Source organism: Megalobrama amblycephala, linkage group LG5, assembly GCF_018812025.1.
Source record: "Megalobrama amblycephala isolate DHTTF-2021 linkage group LG5, ASM1881202v1, whole genome shotgun sequence".
Lineage (NCBI taxonomy): Eukaryota > Metazoa > Chordata > Actinopteri > Cypriniformes > Xenocyprididae > Megalobrama > Megalobrama amblycephala.
The window spans coordinates 22,921,683-22,947,800 of record NC_063048.1 but is presented as its reverse complement, the minus strand read 5'-3'; the positions used below and the strand labels follow the sequence as shown (position 1 = coordinate 22,947,800).

General features: G+C 37.5%; 1 protein-coding gene across 1 annotated transcript; it reads right to left on the bottom strand.

Annotated features, from left to right (window-relative positions):
* Positions 1-30: 30 nt before the first annotated feature.
* Positions 31-25,823, bottom strand: clic4 (chloride intracellular channel 4). The gene is made up of 6 exons (XM_048191306.1): positions 25,412-25,823; positions 6,969-7,078; positions 4,925-5,050; positions 4,713-4,819; positions 2,767-2,948; positions 31-2,124 (listed from the first exon to the last, which is right to left on the bottom strand). Exons 1-6 carry the CDS (start codon positions 25,478-25,480, stop codon positions 1,960-1,962), a joined length of 759 nt encoding a protein of 252 aa, XP_048047263.1. The 5' UTR covers positions 25,481-25,823; the 3' UTR covers positions 31-1,959.
* Positions 25,824-26,118: the final 295 nt, after the last annotated feature.

The following is a 26,118-nucleotide window of genomic DNA, read 5'->3' as shown; positions in this document are numbered from 1 at the left end:
GTGATATACTAAAATAATTCATACTCCAAATTTGTCATAGCTGCCAGCAGTTTATTTAATGAGAGTGCGATGGCATATGGCAAACATGCAATGTTTTTATAGTTAATGTCAAACCTGTTCCTTGCACGCACACACACAGACCCAATCAGAAATCTACTGAGAGCAACATTTTAACACTCAGTTACTCAGAGATATGGGCTAAATAGTATGGAGGGAGCATCTCTCTCAAAAACAAAATAATAAAAAAAACAACACATTGCTGATTCCTTTAAATGCACAAAGCTGAAAACAGAATTTAAAAAAGGTGGCCCTGATCCAACTTTCTAATAACGTGCCAACAATCTCCTGTAATGAACTCAAAGTGAAAAGATGGCAGGCTGGAAAAAGAATCCCTACATTTTCACTCAACCATCCACTCCATTAATGGACTGGCATAAGCAGAGGAGTGGAAAAAGGAAATGGGGCCTCCTACAACACAACCTTCTTGTTTTTGTTCCCACAGGGCATCAACTGCCAACAACAGATATATGTTTCAATTAAACCATTTACTCTTATCCTGTCTCTTTTGTATCTGAGTTAATGCAAATTTTTATTTTTGTTTTTGCTACCTTGAGAAAATGTATAAGGCTAGAGGTGTCATTACAAGTCTGTATCATTCTGCTACATTCAGTCCATGAATGTATAAAAGTTGCACGTTAATCTCTGAAAACCAAAAACAGTATTTACAATTCTCTATGATGAGAAGAACTGGAAAAACATATGGCAACAAATTTCGTTCATTTATAAATTTCATTATTATCTTTCTCCAAATCAGAAACATCAAGTTTACATTCAACATTGTATCAACATAAAATGCAGTTTTTTACTCTGAGCCTTTAATCAAACTTGGTAGACTAATCTGGCAAGACTATAAAGCCATTTTTCTGTCTATTTAGTCATCCTTCATAGCACCACATCTTAAAAACAATTCACCTTATTTAAATGAGATGCCCCTTGTATAATTGAACCCCCCAAAAATATTTAGCTACTATTCAAATTGTTAAGGACACTTCGTGTGAAGTGCAAGTGATGTAGTTCTACCTCTAGAGCTACACAGGCATTTCCCTTCATGTGTTTCGTGCCATGGGATGCAGTTATGATGATGCAGCACTCTTAACATTAAATAATGAATCTAGAGTGAATAAGGCAGATCTATAGAATCTCTTCATGTATCTAGAGTCTCTGTTAAAGAGGCCTTTCCTTCATCAAAAGGCCACAGGTGCTGCAAATTTACTACATGGTATGTAAGGTGCCATTTCTGCAAACAACTGATGACTAATGTATATGATATGAACTTCATATATGAGTGTCGAACTTTGATATCAACATAAGTCAACATGCACTTCATTTAAACTTTAGTAAAGCGTCTTTTGAGACTTCTGTGTGTTCAGAGTGCTACACTGCTCTCTAAAAACTCTCTGAAAATAAACACTGGAGCTTTCAACACTGTTCAAATGCGTTTAGATACAAACAAAACAAAAAATGCTTCATAACTGTTCACGTTGCAAGCTTAGAAAAAGCATTGTTTTTTCATATTTTAAATCCATAAAACAAAAGGCTGGTGAACCCACTCTTATTGCTACATAGTGTGGGTAAGAGGAATAGATATGCGTGAGCCACATACTCACACGCTGCTAGCCATCAATACACTAACAGTATCTGGCATTTCCTGCTTTAACACTTAAACTAGGACAAAAAAAAAAAAAGTAAAGTGTGATAACAGCCTTTCGGACGCACCGAAAATGTATGATGTGTCCTAAAGAGCTTTAACGGATGAGCGAGAAATCATGCATTGGGTATTTACTCTAAATAAAAAAGAGAAGGAAAAAAGGAGTCCATAGCTTGTTTTTTTCTCTTTCTCGTGTGATGGAAAATAAACAGTCCCAGCGCAAGGAGGGAAGTGGAGGGGATTTTGAGCCATTATTTGACAAGCCGTTTTGCTACATCAGCGTAGGCGATCTCGATCTCCTTGTCGCTGGGGCATGTGTTGGTGAACTCCTCGCGCTTGTAGGCATTGTTCAGGTATCTCCAGATGCCCGTCATATCTTTAGGGATCTCAAAGCCTCTGTACTTCTTTGCCACCACCTGCAAACCGAATGAGAGAAAATTAACTGGTAAATCTTTCTGCTCAATATTATAGAACATAACAATCATATTAAAAGATCATTTGAAGGCCAACTACAGTACTGGGCACATTAGTATTTTAACCCCCAAAAAATGGATTAAGCCAGTTATTTATATATTTTGCTGTAGTGTGTCTGTAAGAAATTTATTTATGACATTATTTTTGAAAGCATTCTCACTTTACAGCAATTTTACACTAGTGCCTAAAACTTTTCACAGTACTGTAGCATTGGAGGAAGGTTTCTTCAAGCGTATTGGAGACGTTGCTGCAGTTCTTCTGGATTTAGTCTGTCTCAGTTTTTTCTGCTTCTTTGTGTAATCCCAGATAGATTTGATGATGGTGAGATCAGATCTCCGTGTGGAGCACCGGCTGTTGTCAGACTGCTTGTGCATACAAAAATCTCAGTGGATTATTACAAAAGGAAAGTTTGGAAATGTAAACTGATGTTTCCTACTAACACAACACAGCAAAAGATATAAATAACTGGCTTAAAATATTTTTTTTTGGTGAAAATACTAACGTGCCTAAGACTTTTGCCCAGTACTGTATATTCTAAAATTCTGTTTAATGTTAGGCAGAGGTTGACCTGTTCGACTCTTTACCTTAACGATGTGGAGTTTGGGCAGCAGGTTGCAGTCAGCCAGCGTCATCTCTTCACCGTCTAAGAACCTGCGCACAGAGGCCTTCACCTCCTCCATGCTGTTGTGGTCGATCTCGTCAGGTAGAGGAGAGCACAGGTACTCATCCAACTTCTGCAAGGTCTTCAGCAGTCCCCTTTCCAATGCTATACATCAACAACAATTAAGAGTTAGTTAGGTAGAACTTTAAAAAAAAAAAAAAGTGCAGTGTGTTAATGCTAAAGATACTGGGGGTTTTTTCATACCGTTTTTATTTATCTGCCGTTAACAAAAAGTATGTGAACACACCAAACTTTGACCATCTCAGGTGGTCCACAGTGCAGTTCACTTGTAGCATGTTGTGGAAAGAAGAGAAAATGGGGCAGAGAGCCGTGGGAACGGAGCGAGGCCGGTGGCACCAGTGTAACGAGGTTACAAGAAGGAACCAGCAAACATTAAACATAACTTTTATTGATAAAATAAACAACCAACAAACGAAAGTAACCGTCATCACTCCTTTTATTATTCCAGGGCTCCTCTGTCAGGTGGACCTCACGTCTGGTGTGGCGCACAGATAATGCTCGCTCCGTTCCCATGGCTCTCGACCCCGCCCTGCTTGCCACACATGTATACAAAGTTTTTACTCTAATTTCCACCTTGCAGACAGTCGGCCACTTTTTTAATCAGTGTCTGCTTTTCCAAATTGTAAAGATAAAACAAAAATATTTAAGAAAGAAGAAGGAGAAGAAGACGACTATCAGATCATCATATTAGAATGATTTCTAAAGGATCATGTGACACTGAAGACTGGCGTAATGATGCTGAAAATTTAGCTTTGATCACAGGAATAAATTACATTTTAAAATATTATTACAAATAAAAATAACTTTTCCATTTGAACATATTTTGCAATAATACTGTTTTTACTGTATTTTTAATTAAATAAATGTAGCCTTGGTGAGAATGAGAGACTTCTTTCAAAAACCTTAAAAATATATATGTTTCCAAACATTTGACATATAATACAATATAAAAAATAATATAATAACATAATTCACAAAATTAGAAATAAAACTGATTACAACAAAAGGGAGGTCAAAAAAAAAAAGAAAGAAAAAAGAGAAAGAATAGTAATCTGCCCTCTAGAGGGAGAAAGTTCCAAAACAGAATTGCAGTGTTTGGTTGCACTTCTGCATAGCTGCCACAAAAGGGCATAATTACACTGCAGTGAAAGCTGATCCTGAGACTTCACATAATATCAGCATGCCACTGTTACAGGTTACTTGTTGAGCTCTACACTTTCAAAAGTGACAAACAAATGCATACTAGAATGCTAAGGCATTTTCCCCTCCTGTGGACAGTGCTGTCTGGTCACACTGAGACTATGTTGACAGACTTCAGCTGGAATAGAGAGGCTGTTATCACCCACAGTCAACATTTCACAAGGGTGGAGACTCTTGAAGTTAGTTTATGTTCAGGGTCACTGCCAAATTGTTATTGAGCCGAAGAGTCTTGAGATTGTGTGACATTGCACCAAGGCAAATTCCTACCGTATTTATCATTCCGATAAAAGTTCTAGACCTTCTGATAAAAGAGCAGTCGCTGTTACTTTGAACAAAACTCATGTTTTATGTTAAGAGTGTTTACTCTGGAAGTTGATCTAACTATCAAATTGTAGCCCTGCCTACAGCACTAAAGCATGTAAATTGAGACACTGGATCCAAGCCCTGCGTTATCTAAACTAGAGACAACATGTTTACATACACAACATGAGACATGGCAACCATAACCAGGTTTAATCTCTCAAACTAGAGCAATAGAAAGTATTTGTGTGGTTAAACTGAGCTTATCAAATGTGTGATTATTTCATTGAACAATGTACATTTGGTCGTTTGTTTAGATGTGAGAGAGTGTGAAATCTGTCTGGTTACCCTCATTAGCATCAGGTTTGGAGTTCTTGATGAAGGCAGAGAACTTGGCAAATATATCCATCCCTGCAGTGTTGGATTCTGGGTGCCTGGCACCAAGTTTAGTGTACCTAAGTGCACAAATACACACATAAAAGTATCATTTAAATAAATCCTCTGACTGGTTGTTGACAGACATCTGACACTTAAATACACAAACACACTCTTTCGCCTACTTTGGAGGGCAGAGGATGTCCTCTAGGAACTCTTCGATCTTGTTGACATCTGTCTTGACCTCACCATTAAAGGTGATGAAGGGAGGGTGGGTTCCTGGGGCCAGATTCTGCAGATCAGCTGGTTTTCTACAAAAAAGAAAAACATAAGTGCAACATTAATATGGCTACATTCACATTCACAAATCTCCATTAACCGGCAGCAGCTTTTATATCCGGGTGGAGAGTGGAACATTTGAATCGTGCGTAGAAGAAAACTAACAGGAGCAGCTCATATCTGTGTAATTGTAAGTTACCGAAAGCACACATGAAAACCTCTAACACACGGTAGACACATGTTCGTGTGGCGTAGAACGGCTCTCTTGCACTGTATTACGTAACAGACAACTAGTTTTCCAGTCTAGTTGAATTCTTGTAATGATGAAATGATTGATTTTCACGGAGACCTTTCAGTTCATCTCAACAAGTAATGTTCAGTCTATAAACTTAACTTTGCTCAAACAAATGTGATGAAAGACCAAAGCCATAGGAACTGTAGAAATGTTTTATGACTGAACTACAACAGGAGGTCAGCATGGCAGAGCCCAAGGACGTTTAGAATACAAGGCGATAAGATACTCTCGGGGGATGCATACAGTTCACACAATACAGGGGTTTTCCAGAGCACTCAAAGCCCAACACATAAACTTAGCTTTGTATAAAACCAGTAGCAATAAATATAAAGCCTACCCCTAAAAGAAATATTTTTGCATTTACAAAAACAAATAAAAATGTTCTACATTAATCGTTTTTCCCAAATGAGGATGTTGCCGGATATCCACTGTGAAATATGAAAACACTTGAGGGTTCAGGAACAGAGGGGGGATATTTCCCATGAGGCCTTGCAGGCAGGAACACTCTGATCCTACCAACTACAACAACAGGAAATGACCTCACACCTCTGGCAAGAGCACAAGGAGCACCCTATCCCTGTGTTGGCACAAAGGAAAGGGCAAGAGAGAGGAGAAAACAAGCAGGCAGAAAGAAAGAAAGAAAGAAAGAAAGAAAGAAAGAAAGAAAGAAAGAAAGAAAGAACTGATGACTCAATAGTCAGTTTCAGTTGATTTTCAGTCTAAGACGGGTCACAAAGGTCATAAACTTTAATCTGAACAGTCTCTGTGTTACAGCCTCATAAAACAGACTGAAGATGATATGTAGAAAGTCTGAACAGAAAGTGGGAGAGAAATAGACTATAGGTGTGGAAGTCATTATAGATAGATGTGATTTTACTTACAACGTCACAGATTTCAAAAACAAAATAAAAGAAAGAAAGAAAGAAAGAAAGAAAGAAAGAAAGAAAGAAAGAAAGAAAGAAAGAAAGAAAGAAAGAAAGAAAAAGAAAGAAAGAAAGAAAGAAAGAAAGAAAGAAAAAAAAAGAAAGAAAGAAAGAAAGAAAGAAAGAAAGAAAGAAAGAAAGAAAGAAAGAAAGAAAGAAAGAAAGAAAGAAAGAAAGAAAGAAAGAAAGAAAAATAACCTTGCAATATTCAGACTGTAAAAATCTATATAACCTCATTTAAAGCATTTAGGACTAACATATCTGCAGCACAGTGGATACTATATAATACTAATAGCAGGTTAAATTCACAACTAATATTAGCTGGCTTAACCTCATTTTCAGACAAGTTATGAAGTTTCAAAATGTTATCACAGATCATCAGTGGCACACAGTTTTGCAGAATATAGAGTCTCTGCTGCCTCACCATCACACTAATGTCTTAAATTCCTCAGTGATATACTTTTTCAAAATATATATAATTTTTTTTTACAAATTTCTCATCTCAGACAACTATGAATTTCTAAGACTGTGAATGAAAATGTTAATTATCAGATCATTGTACATATGACTCAACAACACGCACACGTTACACACTTTTGTTAATTTATTTACTTTTTTTTTATAAATAGTTTTTCCAAATGAAGACAATGCTGTATGTCCCAATGAAACGTTTTAATCAGATTTAAGTCACTTTTGGGGAAATGTCTGTCTACAAACTACAAACACACACACCTCTTAAGGTCCACAGTGGTGACATTGAAGACCACACCCTTCAGCCACAGGATCATGAAGAGACGCTGAGAAAATGGACAGTTGCCGATACTTTCTCCATCACTGCCCGCCTGAAAGAGAAAGAAAATGTGTTAGTCTGACCTCAGAAATGTATATGAAACAAATCATTAAAACTGTCATCATTCCAATGAGTTGCTCCACATCAGCTAAAATTCCAGCAGTGAACATTTTGCAATAACGGGGTCATTATCGTACAAGCCCGTTTCAGATTATAGCCAGAGAAAACAACTAAACCGCAACAAGAAAGATATTTTAACTGTTTAACAGTATGCTCTATGTTACTGAGATTTATTTGACAGAAAGACTCATTTTAAACTGGTTTCTAACACACAAACCCCCTGACTTGAAACATGTTGTCCATCTCCAGAATAAAAAAAAAAAAAAAAAAAAAAAAAAAAAAATGTATAGCAAGAGCTACATCACTGTAAACTAACATGGTGCCCTTTTAAAACTGAAGAGACCAACCTAAGACCTTAAAAGTTCTGAACATGTGTAGACAAACCTCTCTATACACATCTATGTATACAGCATACATTTATTCTGAGAGTAAAAATGTTCAATAACAGTGGCTGCTCATGTGATTTTAATGTGAGGCTGTCCTATTATGTTTTATGCATTTCTTTATTTTCTAATGAGAGAAATGACAGTGGTTATGCATGTTAATGAATTCTTTAGCAATGTATTTACTGGCATTTATTATCATGCCAATAAATCATGATCTCAAATCTTCAGATAGCATGTGTATGAGTGAACATTTTTTTGAAAGACATGAATTCCACAGTGGAGATATCACCAGAGGAGCCAACCCTCCTCCTCCATATCTCTCGGCTGAATACCACACTACGTGTGAACTCCAACACATAACAGAACTTCATGTTTTCTTTCTGTCTCTCATTTGTCCTCCGCCAATCTCCAGAAACAAGATGCGTATGACTCAGAGAATAGAGATGTTCCAGTGTGCTTCAGCAATTCAGCTAATTATGCATTGAGCTGACAGTGAGAATGACCTGACCTGAGAGAGAGAGAGACAGGTACGAAAACCACTTGAGCTGCCTTATAGGGAGCATTTTAAGGCATCAGGGTGCTCAACAAAACATTCCAAAATAACCATTCCATAAATACTGTAAAATATTAATACAATTTAAAATAACTGTTTTCTATTCACATTTTAAAATGTAATTTATTCCTCTGATGGTGAAGCTGAATTTTTAGCATTCACATGATCCTTTAGAAATTATAAATATGCTGATTTGGTGCACAAGTAAAACAGAAGAAACAGTGATTTGAAAAAAATCCTTTTTTCAGGATTCTTTGAACAAAGTTCAAAAGAACAGTATTTCTTTGAAATTGAAATCTTTTGTAACATTATAAATGTTTTTCTGTCACTTATGATCAATTTAAAGTGTTTTTGCTGAAAAAAGTATTAATTTAACATATAGCCTACACTGACTCCAAACTTTGGATATTAGTGTATATCCTTCGTGGACTAGGCAATCTTACAATTCATTGCAATGGCTCAGTCAAAAAATATAACTAGGATATAAATTATTCAATAACAAAAGGATTTCTAAAAATATTTAAATAAAAATTGTGTGCTAAATATATTTATGCTTTTCTATAATGTCTATATTCAAATTAATTGAGTCGAGTTTCCTGTGCATTTCATATAGTGTTACTAATCAGTTATGTATGAGTTTATTACAGTTAGGCAGCTCCTTATTTAGGCAGTAGTCACCAAACTAGATTTTGGAACAGACCTAGGGAGTAGTCTTGTCGATATTTTGACATGTATTGATACTGAAATATCTGAAACGGTTCCAATACTCTTTTTCTGCAGTATCAACACTTATAGCTGCGCGTTCTTGCCCTCTTCTCTCCAACGACGAATTGACATACCTGCTTCCTCTCACTCACTCGTCTCATTCGCTCAGGTTGAATAGTGCTATATATATAAGTCGCCGCTCAAATAGCTTGGGAGTACCAAATTGACTTCTTTTTCGTGGCTTATTGCACTTAAACGGACAAATACATACACAATTATGTCAAAATGCCCATCTTGCTGAGCATTCAAGTAAATAAAGTGAGTTGTGGAACGTAAAAAGTTGAGACAAAATGCATGCTGTTTAACAGTATATTGGATACATGCATAAGCTCTTAAAGTCACAGCAGCCTAATAAACCTGCTTCTTTCTGTCATGTTAAAGGTACAATATGTAATAATTTTGTCCGCTAGAGGTCAGAATCTTGGGACATGTGGTCTCCACCTCAACGGACGGTGCAAAAGAACCGGGATTTGAGTCGGGAAGAAATCACGTACATGGATGCAATTATTAACGTTACTGTAGTATGAAGCAGAGCACGACCAGGTGTTGTGGGAGCTGAAACGGATCGTTGTTGATCTGTGATCCGTACGGACCAAGCCCCACGGTTCAGGACGCATGTGATTCACAGATCAAATGCAAGTTTAACGCAATAGAGTGAAAAGGTTATCATTTGAACGTGTTTTGTCTTGCTAGTTCACACATTAAATAGATATAAAACCATTCCAGCGCTAGAAAAGGCAAAAGAGGATTTAATTTGGTATCGCACGCAGCTGTTATCGGTGCGCACACAGACGCATATACATACAAGGCTCGCGCACAAACATACAGAGAGAGTGTTTTTTTAGATAGCTCGCGATGTCGAAATTGATTTCTCTTTCGCATCCTCAATGCACTTGGATGGGCACGTATGCATTATGTCAGTCAAAATACCCCTCTCGGCAAGTATTCTCGTAAACACATTCGGTTATGTCTTAATTGAACAAGGTGACAATTCGGATGTGTATCTATCGGATGTGTGCGTGCATGGAGTCTTACTCTTAAAGTGACAGCAACCTATAAATACCTGCTGTTGTCTGTCATGTAAATCAAACAACAATACACAGCTTTATCAAAGATTGATCTATAATAAATTTATACAGTGAACAGTGTCATTTTACATTTAATTATTACATTTCTGTACATGAAAATTAATACTACAGTTAGACCTTATACTTTATTTGTAACTTTATGTTGTATTTATCTATGCTTGTAATTGGTGTACAGTATTTGTTCTTTTTATAGTAGTTTTTATAGTTCACTTGCCTTTAATAATGTGTTAGTTAGGCTAGTAATTTCTGCTGTGGTATCGGAATAGTTAAAGTGGGCTAAGTAATAAATGCAAAGTTAAGTTACCCCCCAATTTATTATTTTTTATTTATTTGTGCTGATCCGAAAAATGATCGGATCCGTGACTTCATAACCGTTATGTGATCCGAACCGTGAGTTTTGTGATCCGTTGAACCACTACTGAATACTACTATTAGACCCACCTGAAAAACTTAAAGCCATGTTTATTTAATTTGTCTCTTTATTCAATTGTATTTATTTGTGATAAAACTTGCAATTTGTTTGTTTCTTCTTACTTTATTACTGACTACTTACTGAATTTTCTTTTTTTAATGTGAATTTAGTTCAATGGTTCAAATAAAGTCTCCCTGTTCTGTATAAGCTATTACAACAAAATTACCCAAATTATCAAAAAATTATGAGATAATAAATGATCTGTATGGCTGTATATATGGCAGTTTTCCCCATGGTATCGAATATCGATATTTTCAAGGTATCGAAGTTGGAAATTCCAGTATTGTGACACTACCACTAGGGAGTAACAAAACCATTTATTGGATGAAATCCCATTCTGTAGCATTTCAGGAAGGCATTACACAATCATAAATTGTCTGTTCTGGATTCTAGCACATTCTCATTTCAATAAGCCTCACAGAGCACTATATCTGAATCAGCTCTTTTTCTTCAGCAGTGTATTGTTGTTCGCTCTCTTGTTATCTGGTTTTGCATGCTGAAAAGAATCCAACAGTCCAATAAAGAACAGAAGACTTTGTTCTAGAGAGTTCCCTCTCTCTTTCATTCTTCCTCCATCTCTCTCCCGTCCAGACACCCTGCTGGCATCTCTTGTTCATACACTTTCTCTCTCTCTCTCTGGTGAACAAAAGCTTTACTTCTGTTCAGTGCTCGTTGTGGCAGGTCCTTCTCCTGTTGACTCAGGGTTCATTAAAACATGCTGATAAAGACTGAATTTGTGCCCCTTTCACATGTATTATCTCACATACTCAAAATAACGTGTCGTTCTGGGAAAGAAAAGGGCCATTATTTCAGAGAGGGGAGTAAGAGTCAGAGATTCAATGGCTCAAAATTATTCAGCGATTCCTGGATTCTGCCCAATCAAAGATGCTTTAAGAGGGAACAGGATGAGTATGTCTCACAGGGACAGGACAACGGTTTCCATAGAGACACACAGATGTAGTGTCTGTCCTGTAGAGTTCAGTCTATCAGTGCTGACAAAAGACTACACAAAACAACCTGTTACACAAACTCACAGTCAAGAACTGTAATAGTACAGAGAAAAAAATTTGGGTTATGAAGAAAAACATTAAAATCAAAGCTTCTTTGCTGTGTGCTGCTGTGTGTGTCTGAAACCTTAAGCAGAAATGAAGTTATGATTGAAATAAAACCCTGAATGCATATAAATTTGTAGACCAGGGGTTTTACATTTTTTAAATGCAACAGACCCCCAAATATGATCATCCTCGTGTGAGGGACCCAATCCTAAAATTTAAAAAGGCAGCTGTCTTTTAGAAATACCACATAAAATTAATATTATACATATATTTTTTCTACTCGCTATAGTAAATGTACAATTAAATGTGCATAAATATTTAATTTTAATCTAATTTAATAGATAAATAAATTAATAAAAAGTATATATTAAACCTAATTTTTTAATATCGTAATATTATTTAATTTTTTTTTTTTTACATTATCAGTGTTTAAAACAGAACATTAAGTTGTGCTGCTTAATATTTTTGTGGAAACCATGATAAATTTTTTCATGATGAATATATATATATATATAAAAAGATTAAAATATTTAAATATGCCTTCCTGTGCTCTAGATATCACAGGTAAAATATCAAAGGATTGCTCTATGACGATTGTGACGATCATTACTCTTAAGTGATTTATTGTCTGCAGTGCAAACATCAGAACATTATGGCTTTGAGATCATTATGGCTCTGTTTGTGTCAAGACAAAACCATTCAAATTTTAAGGAAGTCAAATAAATTGCTAAAATCAGAAAGAGTTTATCACAGAGGTCACAAACAGAGGTTAGTGTTGGTCCAATCAGTTTTCTTGTTGTAGTACCAGTAATGGCCTGCAGGTCACCACAGCTGTGGATTCCCCAGGGTGTGTTCTCTACTCATCTGCTCCATTCATCACAACAGAAAGCAAACGGTCTTTCCTCAGAGATCTAATAAGAAGGCCAATTGTTGGCATTAATGAGGGATGCAGAGAGAAATGCTCTCAAAAGGACATCATCCATTCATGTACCTGCAGAATTTTATTTAAAATCATCTACATTTAATTACTCAGGGGTTATAAAACAACTCAAGGTGCTTTTGAATCTAACTTTATAAAATAAGCTTATTCACTAACTACAACACATCTTCAAATATAAAGCAACAAGACAAGACAAAAAGCATGAACAAAAGAGTAGGAGCAACAGGTGGGCTTTCAAAAACTTGGATTTGGGATTCTCTCCTGTTTACGTGTTAAACCCCATTCTGTCTTCATTTCTCCCCTTTTTGTTTTTTTACTCCTCTTTTCTCTCACCTCCCCTTCTGTAAGGCCTCTGAGGATGGTGGGGAGGGCAGCAGAATATATTCCAGAAATGTCCGGCATGGGGTGTTGTAAGAAGGTTTTGTTTAGGTTTTGCAGCGTCGGCTGAGGGCAAGCATTTCCTCTGAGACAGCTGCTCACTCATCCACCCTTACAGTGAAACACATTCTATGACTACAGCTCCACAACACACGGGAATGTCTGTGCTGCATGTCGTTAATCTGCTAGTTTTTAACAGAACTGGTGTTGTCCCGTAAAACCGGAAGGGTCCAAAATTTGACCTTTGAAAGATGCCCATGGCCAAAAATGAACAGCAGCAGTGTGTTTGCATTACTGTTTTCATAGATGTTGCCCTCTATACACATCTCTCCATTCATGTCTCGCTCTCTCTCTGATCCATATGGATGACTCTCCAAACACAAACAGAGCCCTTTTGTTCAACACCTCTTAAAAACACATTGGGTGCATCCAAAAGAAAAGAGGGAAAAAACAGATGGCAGTCTGAGGAAGTGAAAGACAGGCTGTGTACCTTATATGGCAACAGAGAAACCTCTAAAACGGAAAGCTTATAAAAAATAAATAAAAATAGTAAAAAAACAAAACAAAAAACAAATAAACCAATCAGAGATGGATAATAAAAGACTATTTATTGCTTTTCTGTTATAAACTTCCCAACTCTTTTTCCATTCTCCTGCTGAGGTTTGATTCCTTGACAATGTTTAGTTTAAAAAAAAAAGTTTAAACTCCCTGCATATCAGATTTGTAGTAAAACGTTTTTTTTTTTCTGATTAAATACAAAATAATTTATACATGTATATTTTTAATAAAAATATCTACATATACACTACTGTTGAAAAGCTGGATTTTTTTTTTTTTTTTAAAAAGTCTATTATGTTCTCCGAGGCTGAATTTACTTGATTAAAAAAGTGAAAAAGTAATATTGTGGATAAAATGTTAAAAAGAACAGCATTTATTTGAAACAGATTTGTGTGTAACAATATAAATGTCTTTACTGTCACTTATGATTAAATTGATTCTTACTGAATTATAGAAAAAAAAAAAATTATACTAGTCTTTTTTAAAATCCCATTTCTCAGGTATCATTAAAAGGTATCTAGATATAATTTTTCACCTATATTACCCAAAAACCTTATCACAATGTTCACTGTTAATATGCTTTCAGTTGCATTATGCCACATTCTTTCGCAGGTGGATGCGAAGTGTTGCACAGTTTATTAAGAAACACTATCAGGGACAGGAGAAGGATGTGAACTCCCTAAAGGAGAAGCACACACAGCTACAGCCGTCCAGTGGAGACAGTGAGTCATGGTGCAGTAACTGGTGAGCGTGTCACCGTCTCCATCTGATCTGCGCTCTCCATGAGTGATCTCATCTCTTCCAGCACAGCTCTAAATACATCACAGAGGACAACTCAATCTGAATACATGAAGGTGGAGTCTCTCTCTCTCTTTCACTATATTAGTGAGGACATTGCATTGACTTCCATTGATTTCATATCGCCTACCCCAACCCTTACCCCTTAACCTACCCATTACAGAGTCGTGTGCAAAACACTAGATTTAAATAAAAACATGTTTTGGCCAATTTATAAGCCTTTTTAACTAGTGAGGAGCAGTAAAATGTCCTCACTAATCAGTTGTCATAACATAGCATATTAGCATGTTGCTAAACCTGCACACAAACCTCAACACAATCAGACACATGCTCATGGCACAGCACCCACTCCTGCCCTCTATTTCAGCCTCCCTTGTTAGGCCACACTGCGAGATTCCCACAGGACAGAAATGTGTGTATGTGTCTGGAGGTGGGGCTGAGGGGAAGTGCCCAGCAGTCTAAATTTAGAACTTCAACCAGCCAAACTCTTCACAATCACAATGTGCTCATTCTCCAGCCACTGTGCACGATCTGACCACGGTGTTACCTTATAAGGAAGGAGGGAAAAGGGAAGGAGAAAGAGAAAGAATAAGACATACAGAGAGAAAGAAGAATTTCCAATTTGAGAGAAACAGATTGAAACAAATGAGGGAAAGTCCAAATGATGTTCGAATAAGGAAATATATGATTTCATGTACTGATATGAATGGTATTATGGATGTTAAAAGCCACCCCTTTTAGTAATTACTAAGGTTGTTTTTTTTTACTAAGGTCACGCTTTCTGGCGAACTTGTTATTCAATGAATCCTGGAAAAAAAAATCATCACCATTTTCACAAAATTATTAATCAGCGTTTTTTTAAAATTGATAAGAAATATTTCTCAAGCACCAAATCAGCATATTAGAATGATTTATGAAAGATCAGAACACTGTACTGGAGTAACACTGTACTGGAGTAATGATGCTGAAAATTCAGCTTTGCGATAATTACATTTTAAAAATATATTAAAATAGAAAACTTGTTTTAATTTGTAATACTTTTTTCTAAATCAATATATTGTGAAACACAAATGTACCTACTCTGTTCACATGAAACTATTGTAAGAAAAATCACTAAAGGTATATCCAGCTTTCAACTGTCAAAATTGTCTGTGTAACATGTAAGGGAGCTGAATGTAATACACTCGAATTGGTATCTAAAATATATTTATTCAAAAATTAACTCAGTTGCACTTCAAAACACTTATAATAAGGAAAACAACTGAACATTCAACAGAAAGAAAATTAATGACATTTGAATTCTGCATGTTCCAGATTCCACACAGGCCTCCCGCACACCACTAAGTTTGTGCAAACATTCCCAGAACATTCCTCCTAACAAAAAAGCAGACCCCAGACTGATGACTCACAGCCACACTCCCAGCCTGTCATTGGTCACCAACAGCACGTGCACACACACGCACACACACACACGGTCACATGCAGAGTCTCATCTGACCTACACCACTGGTTACACAGTATTGCACCAGCTGAATAAACAAGTGTTTTTCAAATGAACAAAAACATGGAGATCGCTTTGTTCAGGAGATGAGAGCCAATCAGCTGTGAGATCTGACAAGATTAAACGCATGCAGATCAACGCCACAATCTAGACAAACCAAGATGACCTTACAGGCTAAACGACTACATTCACAGTCAAATCAGTCCTGCTAGAAGAACTTGGTCAAATTTGCCTACATTTAACATTTAAAATAAAATTCAAATGCTGGCAATGTTACAGGTGTCTTTGTACAGTGGCAATGTCATAATGGCAATGGCACTTTCGCACAATCCTCTTCAAGGGCTGTGAGGAAATCAGAGAGCCAGGCAGAGCTGACAAAGCTCCATATGCTACTGAACTCACACTCATAAGCCTGTTACATATGGCGGCAAAAGGCTGTCACACACTAACACAAGTGTTGACCAAAAATAACTTTATTCAACAACTTCTTCTCTTCCCTGTCATTCTACGCCGTTTACGTTGTACGCGCAGTGCACCGCTTCCAGCTTCTATGTCAGAATGCCGGCTCATTATTGGCCAGCTCCTGCATCAGCATCACACGCATACGTCGTAGTGCTCACATGAACATCGTCGGCCAATACTGAGCCGACATAAAAGCTGGAAGCACTGCACTGTGTTTACTATGTAAACAGTGCAGGAGCATGACAGGGAAGAGAAGTTGTTGTTGAATAAAGTCGTTATTTTTGTTTTGTTTTTGCGCACAAAAAGTATTCTCGCCACTTCATAACATTAAGGTTGAACAACTGTAGTCGAATGGACTATTTTAACAATGTCTTTACTACCTTTCTAGGCCTTGAAATTGGTTATGACGTTGCTGTCAATAGGGAGGTCAGAAAGCTCTTGAATATCATCAAAAATATCTTAATTTGTGTTCCAAAGATGAATAAAAGTCTTACGAGTGTGGAACGACATGAGGGTAATTAATGACAGAAATTTCATTTTTGGGTGAACTAACCCTTTAAAATAAAGAAATGATTTTACTTTAGCTAGGACTAAAAAAAAAAAAAAAAAGGTTTTGACTACCGTACTAATCTGTTTGTCAAATTTAAGAGCACTATCTAAAAACATGCCCAAATTCTTCACTAGTGGTTTCCCCCACAAACACAAATGGCCAAAAGTTAAGCACGGGAAAATAGCAGATAGGAGATAGCCAATTTAAAAAAATAAATAAATAAAAATAAAAAAATGAATAAATATCACACTTTTTAATCAGAAAAACTACAATTAGATTTCTTCCCTAAACTGTGCAGCCCTGGCACTGATAGCCTTGTGGGCAGCATGCCAACATATAGCACTGTTGTGCTTCGGGTGACCCGAGTTAAGAGTCTCGGCTCATGGACAATGGACAACATATGAAGATTTTATATTATTAAATATTTGATTTTTAATATATACCCACTAACTTCCTTGTTTAATTTGAGTTTTGGGGTATTCCCAGTAACTAAATATTTTGCATCAATCATCTGTTAAACACAAACCTCCTAGTGTACTCTGACTCGCACATTCTGTCTGCTGCCATAAAGGAGGAGCGACCGACATGACAAACTTTTCATTGGTTCACAAATAAAAGACATTCCCACACACACAGAACCAATACAAGAGGACACAATGGAGCTCCAAACAAAAGGATGAAACTTCATCATGAAGGCTCACTATCCTGAGATGACTGCAATGCAGCTTTCTGTTCGGATTTGAGCCATCTGTGAACATGACTGACGAAAGGACAAAAAGAGAGAGAGAAAAGTGGGGGTGAAAGAGTTTGAGCATGTCTTTTGTCCTTCAGTAAGGACAGATCTCATGCAGTGAAAGCATTTGACTCTGGTGCAACTGGAGTAATAAAGGCCGAGAATGTGTCCGTGTCTGTCTGCTTTAACAGTCCTGTATCATTGTGAGAACACCCGAAAACACACAAACTTTTTCCAATCAGTAAACAGACACACTGGCGTTTTCTCACCAACCTTTTGGGGTATTTAAATATCCGTGTTTATCCAAGTTCCCATCTTGGCAGCTGATAAAAGACTGAATTGCATATTTAACAATCTTTAAAAGACTGACTACTAGTTTGGGTTCAAAATGGAAGCTCTGAGAGATGAAAGGGCACTCTGAGCTGTGCCATAATCCTTCTCGAAACTCTTTATGTCACTGTCTACAGCACAGTAGATCTGAGCCTATGAACTCCTCATTAATATAAAAAATGATAAAACGAAACATTTCAACTCAGACTCGAGTCAGACTCAGCATATCCTGTTTATCATCAACGGAGCAACTGTTCCTTAAAAAATGCATACAAAGCTATAAATGTAAGGCCAAACGATGGCCTTGAATTCTTAAGCAGTGATTAAACTATAACTCTGCAGTCCGCAGTGAACAATTGCTAACATCAGCTTAAACAAAAATCAAACCACAGACAGTCACCTGACTTCACATTCAGCCTAAACAATAATTAATCTAAAGAGCCAATCAAATCAGAGCAAGGGTTACTGTGGTTGCATCATCAGCACCTGGACTGTGTAAAGCACCTGAGTGACGGTGCCCTTCTGCAAAGTAAACATCACCACTGTCACATGGTGATCTGGCTCATTTTGCAGAGCAAACTACTCCATGTGCACACTGAGTTAGAGAATTGGATAGATAATAAATGATCTCTATATTGTTAAGAAAATATGAACCATGAAACTGCTGCATCACAATTCCAGAGTGTTGTTGATGGTTGCTTAAGATCATGTCCACATCTGTGCATTTTGGTTTTAACATGGCATTTTAAAATGAAAATGATTCTCGTCTATACTGGCATTTCCACTGCATTTGAGAAAAGATCATTGTCCACACTACAGTACACAACCAAAAACACATGTCTCATGACCATTCATGCACGCTGGGCATGGGCGTACAAGTGTAAACAGTTGCCGATTGCCCTAATAATAGTTTGTCTCTTGTGCATGTAGGCAGCAGCAGTATTATAAAATGCAGAGTTTAACTGCACAATGGCTGCTAAAAAGGACAATAAAGTCAGCAAAGCTAGCAGTTCCATCTCCATGTTATCATTTACATGGTCATCGAGGCTGGTCTGTTTTTGTTGTGTTTTGGTAACATAATGGTCATATGATAGGGGCTTCATCTTCAGAAGACCCAATCAGGGAGCAAATGTGGGCAGCCACGTCTTCGTTTTCAAAAGTCTCAGTTTTGGTTTGTCTACATTGAAATGCAACCCCGGAGTTTTCAAACTAAAAAGGGGTCTGCAGCGTTTCAAAAACTCTGTTTTCAAGGGCCGAAAACTCCTGAGTAGTGTAGACGCCAGTTGTAACCTACTGTTGTCAAAAGTACTGAATTCGAGTCGGTATCTGAAATTTAAAAATGTGATACTTTGAGTGGATTACCTCTGATTGGCCATTGTGTTCACAGGTTCAACATATATGTCTGTGATTGGCTACAATGATCAACCCACAGGAGCATTTGAAAGCACATGGAAGCGTTTCATTTTGAACGTTTTTGAAAGCGGGAGAAAGCAGGCGTCTATCAGCGGATGGTCCGCTGATAGATGCCCGATTTTAAACGCTCCCATGTGTATCTGTGCAAGCGCTCTGTGAAGAGCATCATTGATGTCTATTTACAACATGTTTTTGAAGCGTTGATCATTGTATCCAATCACAGAAATATCTGAGGAGCGTGTGAACACAATGGCCAATCAGAGGTGTTTATGAATCTGCTCAACAACGCTCAGTGTCACATTTTTAAAATTTCAGTACCAACACTAGTGTAACCGTAGCAAAAGTTAAGCATTTTAAAATGAAAACTCACTAGTGTAAATAGGGCCGAAGTCTCTACAAAAGTCAGGTCCCAAAATATGACTCCTTTAAAGGATTTTATCACCAGACTCTGAAAATCAGTAGTTGCTTGATCTGAGCATAATTGGCATAATATTTGAATGCATTCTAAAAAATATATATACTCCTTTTGAGATTTGCTCATTTGACAGTGTTTCCAAATGTTTAGTGTTTTTATAGATTAACTTAGCATGAGTGTTACGTGATGGCAAAGGTAATGCAAGGTAGATTTTAGATGTTGAAGTGTTTCAGTGGAAAACCAAAATAAGTCTGACATCCAATAACCACGAGAACTGCAAATCTTCATTACTGCTGCATCATACTCTAGAGAAGTCACATCAATTTAAAAGACACTGATCCCATTAAACCTCTGAGGCTGATCTCTAAATCTCAAATCCATTAGAGAACACTTAAAGAGACAACTAAAAGAAAGACTAACTGATTAGATTCAGCTACAAGAAGTGTGTTCAGAGCCCTTTTGAAATGCTTTGTATACTAAAACATGCTGCAGTGTGCTTTAACTGTGATCAAAGCAAAAATCCGAACATGCACGTGGTAAAGATGACCAGCAGATGCGGCTGTACAAAGGGAGGGAGGAAAGGAGATGACTGCATTATCAGCTGCTTGCAGGGGCATGGTTTGCCTGGTTTCTATGGCAACAAAAGGGATGGTCCTGCTGTGATGGTGTGCAGGAAGAAAAGGTGGAACAAAGATGCATTACATACATGCTGTTAATTATGAATGAGAGAGACAAACGACAGAAAGGGAGGGAAATAGGTCACCATTATCTATCTGTTGCAGTGTGTGTGCACTTTCAAGCAAATAAAATAAAACTCTCTTTACCCAGGCGCTATAGAAACAAAACACACACAGTGTAAGTGTCACTGTAGCTCATCTGATACAAGCAGACTCTGTCAGAGCTGAAAGACGCTGACCTGCGGTCTCTCTTCATGCTGTTCCACATCAAAGCCACAACAGCAGAATTGTTTTATTGCTGCTCATGTGCTAATTTTGGATGCTGATTTCATATGTCATGATCACTGAATTGCAGTGGGAAACACTGCTGTGTGTTCAAGCTGTGTCTAAATACATGACCAGCAGTTACAGACAATAACTTCCTGACTGCCCCATTCATAAAAATCGCATCACATGAGATAAGTACAGTAACACTGAGAATTACATCATTTTATCAGACAATATCAAGCACTTAATACAGTATGAAACATCACAACAAAACCTTGAACTATACTCTTAAAAGGACACGAGGAAGAGAAAAATATGGTACATTTATATTAAAGACCCCATGAAATAAAAACTGTGGTGTTGTGACTCTAGTCCATGTGTGTTAGTGTACACCTAAACATTGACAAAATTCATTTTTTGAAATTAAAAGAAAAATGAAAAATTTCATCCTCTGAAATGAGAATGACCTTGTATATATTATTTTTAATGGTGTTATAGAAACACAAATATTAATTTTAAAAAATGTAAAGCATTATTTTAAAAATTTATATATTTATACAACAGTTATTTCTGGTTCTTGAATCTGATTGGCTGAGAGCGATATTCTTCCAGTATTGCACGGTAACCTTTTCACCATTTGAATCACTCTACAGTCAGCATTCTCACAGCGAGTGTCATGGTGGACGAGCAAACCCACCATATTTTTATAGATACTGCTGTTATTTTATGACAGAATGTTGTTTTAAGAGTTTTTTTTTTTTTTTAGGCGAGAATATAGTTGTTTAGACCTCAGATATGCGATTTATATGTAAACAAAGCAACCTTTAATTAAAGTATGCCTCTGCTGTATTAAATGGACTGTAATTAATAATTTAATGAACATTAGTGCAGTTTGTCATGTTAGAAGACACTTGTATAGGTCAGCTCTTATCGGAAGTTGTGAAGTGACACTGCAAAACGTTAGAACAGACTTGTGTATTTTAAATATAGGCTTTGTTTTCTAACAGATTTGAAACATGAGACAAATCCAAAAATCCAAAGTGAGACAAATCCAGAAGCCTTGTTCCTACGGCCGAATCACAGCCGTGCTGATATACAGCCATATCACACGGCTACTTGTATACATGGCTCATATAGCCTATTGTTTTATAAGGGTGTTCCGATTGATTGGGCGCCGATAATAGCTCTATATAGTTTGATCAGTGGTCTCTGCAAAGGCCTCTCTTTGCAGAGAGCGGAGACATTACAATGACAGCAACCCTACAGCAATGATGGCAAGAAACTTTCCTTCACAGCAGTGCGCATTCTTTCCTCCCTAAAAGCCCAAACTCAACGGCCAAATCAGCTAGATCAGTGATTGTCGTAAAATGCAGTCTACTTTTGCTAAACTGCAGGATGTGTTCAATGATAAAATGAGTTATTAAAACTGCATTAAGTGGAGAAAGTGATACTGTTCCTCAAGCGGTTTTCTACTGTATGTGTGCTGCGAGACGGAGTGGAACACAGACAAGCAAAGTGAACTTTGATCTTCAGGCTCAGACTTAAATGGTTAAATACACACAGAAATGTGTCAAAATGCTAGGCTTGGTGAGTATTCTCTTAAACACCGTCGGTTATGTCTTAAGAGAACATAAACAGTTGGGGAATAGTCAGTCTTAAAGTGACAGCAGCCTAATATTCCTGCTGCCATCTGTGTCATTAAATAATGCTATTTCATGCATTCTGACTTATTCACACTGTTAAAGAGTTGGATTCTCATGCTAAACATGGCCAAAGTTTCAAAACACGAGTTGGACGTATGATGGAGTACTTCTGTGCCACAAATACTCTTTCAAATCCTCATAAACTTCGCTGTCTTTTTTTCGGCTCTTATGGTTTCATTAACAAGGACCACTTCCACGCTGGATTTACAGATTGTTTGAAACTGAAAGATGGAGTGGTCACAGCGATAATGATCCTGGGCAGCATTTCCCAAAGCCATCGTAAGCCTAAGTTGATCGTAGCTCCATTGAAACCAATGGAGCTACGATCAACTTAAGCTTACGATGCTTTTGGGAAACGCTGCCCAGGTCATGAGTCAGAACCGCAGGTGGGGAGTAAAACTGCTTCAAATCTCTGTTTTGTTGGCAATAGGCGCCTAAGTGCATATAATGTAAACAACACAAACTTAGTGAATTCATAAATTATCCAGGTGATTCAAAAGTTATCCAGGGATAATGCGATGGTGTATTGTGTGTGTTTAAATACATTTGTTTAGCTGACCATGGATAGCTTGCAGCCGATCTCTACACAAAAGCTGCGCATGCTCGTCACTCTTTAGCTCCGCTCACGCGATACACCTCCAGGCGCTCGGCTGTTTTTGGAAAGACTCGGTACAGCGTATTTATCTTTTATAAATATGATAAAACTAAAGACTTTTTGGAGATATGAAGGATGCACTACTACTCTATAGGTACTCAAGATTAACATGAGATTGGCAGAAACTGTGTGTGATACCCCACTTTAAAGGTGCTCTAAGTGATGTCACGCGTTTTTAGGCCAAAACATTTGTCGTCACATACAGCAAACATCTCCTCACTATCCGCTAGCTGCCTGTCCCCTGAACACACTGTAAAAAAACCACGGTCTCTGTAGTCGCCACAAGATCCAAAAACGGCAATAAAAACAAACTGGTGCAGCCTGGACCATGAAACATAATAAACATGCTCCAGCCGATAACCGACAAGAATGATTTCAAATGCGCGTTTATGACTGTTTCAGGAAGCACGGAGGGGAGGGGGAGGAGGAGGAGGAGGAGGGAGGGACTAGCTAGCCTCTGTTTTGTTTGACAACACTTCGAACGTCAACAGAAATTTACTCCACCCAGGATCACTTAGAGCATCTTTAATGTTAATCAGATAAAACAACAAACAAAAAACTCACTGCTCAAGTAGATTTAGTAGGATTCATCTATATTTAATTTTTACAGTGAAGACTATGCAGTGTTGTCTTACATATGATTACTTTCTGTTGATAAAGACTGTTTTTTATTATTTATTTCACAGGAATTCTATATTTGTAAAGCTCTAAGCCATTCCTAATCGCATCTAAGAGAGGGAATGGAATATGTTGCACACGTTGCTTGCCAATAAATAATACTCTGGTGGCTTAAATTTTTTATACTTAAAATACACTGTTGTTTAGAAAAGCATTATTTTGGTGATCGGTATCGGTGATCGTATATGCTTCCAGTAATCGGCCCCGAAAATCCTGATCGGAGCACACTTATTGTTTATATTGTTTCATGTTTAAATAAACGTGATTATTTAAAAAAAAAAAAAAAAAAAATTCTGAAATACGTTGATTTTAAACATTTATAGGCTTCTGGATTTGTCTCACTTGGGATTTTTGGATTTGTGTCATGTTTCAATAGGAAATCTGTTAGAAAACAAAGCCTATACTTATAATATAGAAGAGTCTGTTCTAACGTTTTGCAGGGTCACTTCACAACATCCGATAAGAGCTGACCTACACAAGTGTCTTCTAACATGACAAACTGCACTAATGTTCATTGAATTATTAATTACAGTCCATTTAATACAGCAGAGGCATCCTTTAATTAAAGCCTCAGGAATCATAAACGCCTGGTCAGCGTTTTCAAGTTCGAGATCCAAAGTCCTTAGAGCTTTAACGCACTAGTAGTTTAGTAACCATGCGACTCAGAGAGGAGAGCTTGTGTCGCACATTTCCAAACAGACATCAGACCCCAAACATCCACCGTTAGAAGCCCCCTCCTCTTTCTGTAATTCACTCCCCTCCTCCACTTCCCTTCTCTCCCTCCTTTCAGTGTTTCAGGAGTTTTCCCGCTCTGCCGGGCAGAAGGCCTTTGGAGGGAGAGAAAAAGAAGAGAAAAGCAAGGGAAAGAAAGAGGACAGCAGGGTTCCCAGCAATGGAGAGGAATTCAAATAATTCCTGTTTGATTACTCAGAGATCCAGAGGAGGACTGGATTCTTTCACTTCAGTTTATATTGGAACTAATGAAGGGTTCAGTCTTGAGAAGCATCCTAACATCATCTCTGGTTACGTTAAACAGATCTGACTAATTCTTGTATGGAGTTAAAATAAAACACACTGTTATGAAGGCAAACCAATGTTGCAGCAGATAAAGAAAGGCGGGTTACATGTCTTCCATTCAAAGGGTTTTACATACAAGCACAATGCCCTTCTACACAGAAATATCTTGAACTCTAGCACAGCATTTGGGCTTTTTTGGCTCTGTTTAATTCAAGTCTGGGTTACTCTGTATCCTGGACCGGACGGATTTCCTGCAGTCGGGATTAGCAACTGCAGATGTACATTGTTGTCGGTTTCTCATGCAACCTCTCCTCAAACCCGCGTGGTTTGAGCATTTAGCTGAGAGAGAAAACTCTTATCCCTTTATTTTTGTCGCATATAACCATATAAATATAAAAGAAACCGCACATGGTCAAATATTGAGTGATATTGAGAAAACGCCTCCACCCATATGACATTCACATGGGCACAGTGTCATCATTCACTCTTACTGTAAAACACAATGGCCGAATCATTTTTCTGACATTGTTTTGGATATATTACGGGGTTAGGAGATTGTTGATGATAAAAAACAAACAAACAGAAATATGATTTAAAAAAAATAATATGATTCAAATTACAACAGAAGCCGATAGTTTGAGAGGTGTAGGTTGAACGTGAGGGACTGACAGCCTCGCCATTCACTTTTATCTCATCTTTTTTTCCCATAATAATAAAAATAAAGGTGACGAATGCTATCGTTCTGCCTAAAATCTCGTTAGTGTTCCCAAAAGAAAGTATTTTGGGTGAGTAAATGATGGCAAAATGCGAATTTTGGGTGCACTGTCCCTTTAATATTTACTTCAATGATTGGAGTTTCTTATAATCTTACCTTCACAAAAAGCTCGATGACGGGTTCATTATCCCCCTTCACACCGTTCTGAGGTACCGAGAGAGACATCCCGAACTTTTGCCTTTATACGGACGCGTTCACAGCAAACCTCGATTTCTTCACCTTGGCACAAAAAGTTTTCCTTTCACGCCTCCCTCTTTCTCGAACCGAGTTTCTCGAACACAAATATCACTCTGCGGTTTTTCCAAGCGCAACCGAAATACGGAGTCTGATAAAATCAGGAAATTAGCTTTTCCACGAGATTCTGCTTCCTAGAAACACATCACTGAGAAAGCCCGACCGAATCCGCTATGTCTCCTCCTCAAACTGCTCTTTCAGTCTCAGGATGGCGACGAAGAGGGGGAAAATCAACGGGAGTATTTAAGGCGGTGATGTCATGCGCAGTGGACTCAACGGGCGCGAGGGGAATCGGTACCGTGCCGCGTGCACATTCTGCACAAGAGCTAGAGCTTCTTGAATGTTTTTTTCCCCTGCTAAATGTGTATAGAAAAGTCATCTGACTTTTATTTTAATTCTCATTTATTGTAAGGCTAAAAGGAAAGCTTTTAGCAACATAGTTACCAGAAAAGTCTTGTTTATTATTTTTTATTCTTCACAGAAGGTCGAATCTGTTGTTCACTTAACTGTTTAGTGACCTTTTCTATAAAATATCAATGTGCCAGTAGGTGGCGACAATTAAAGTTATC

What these genes read in the sequence shown, in the direction of transcription:
- clic4 (XM_048191306.1), bottom strand. Translation starts at nt 25,480, where the DNA reads ATGTCTCTCTCGGTACCTCAGAACGGTGTGAAGGGGGATAATGAACCC. An exon ending in GACATCCTCTGCCCTCCAAA is followed by an intron (nt 4,820 to 4,924) that starts GTAGGCGAAAGA and finishes TTGTGCACTTAG; the next exon opens with GTACACTAAACTTGGTGCCA. An exon ending in CAAACCTGATGCTAATGAGG is followed by an intron (nt 2,949 to 4,712) that starts GTAACCAGACAG and finishes GTTGATGTATAG; the next exon opens with CATTGGAAAGGGGACTGCTG.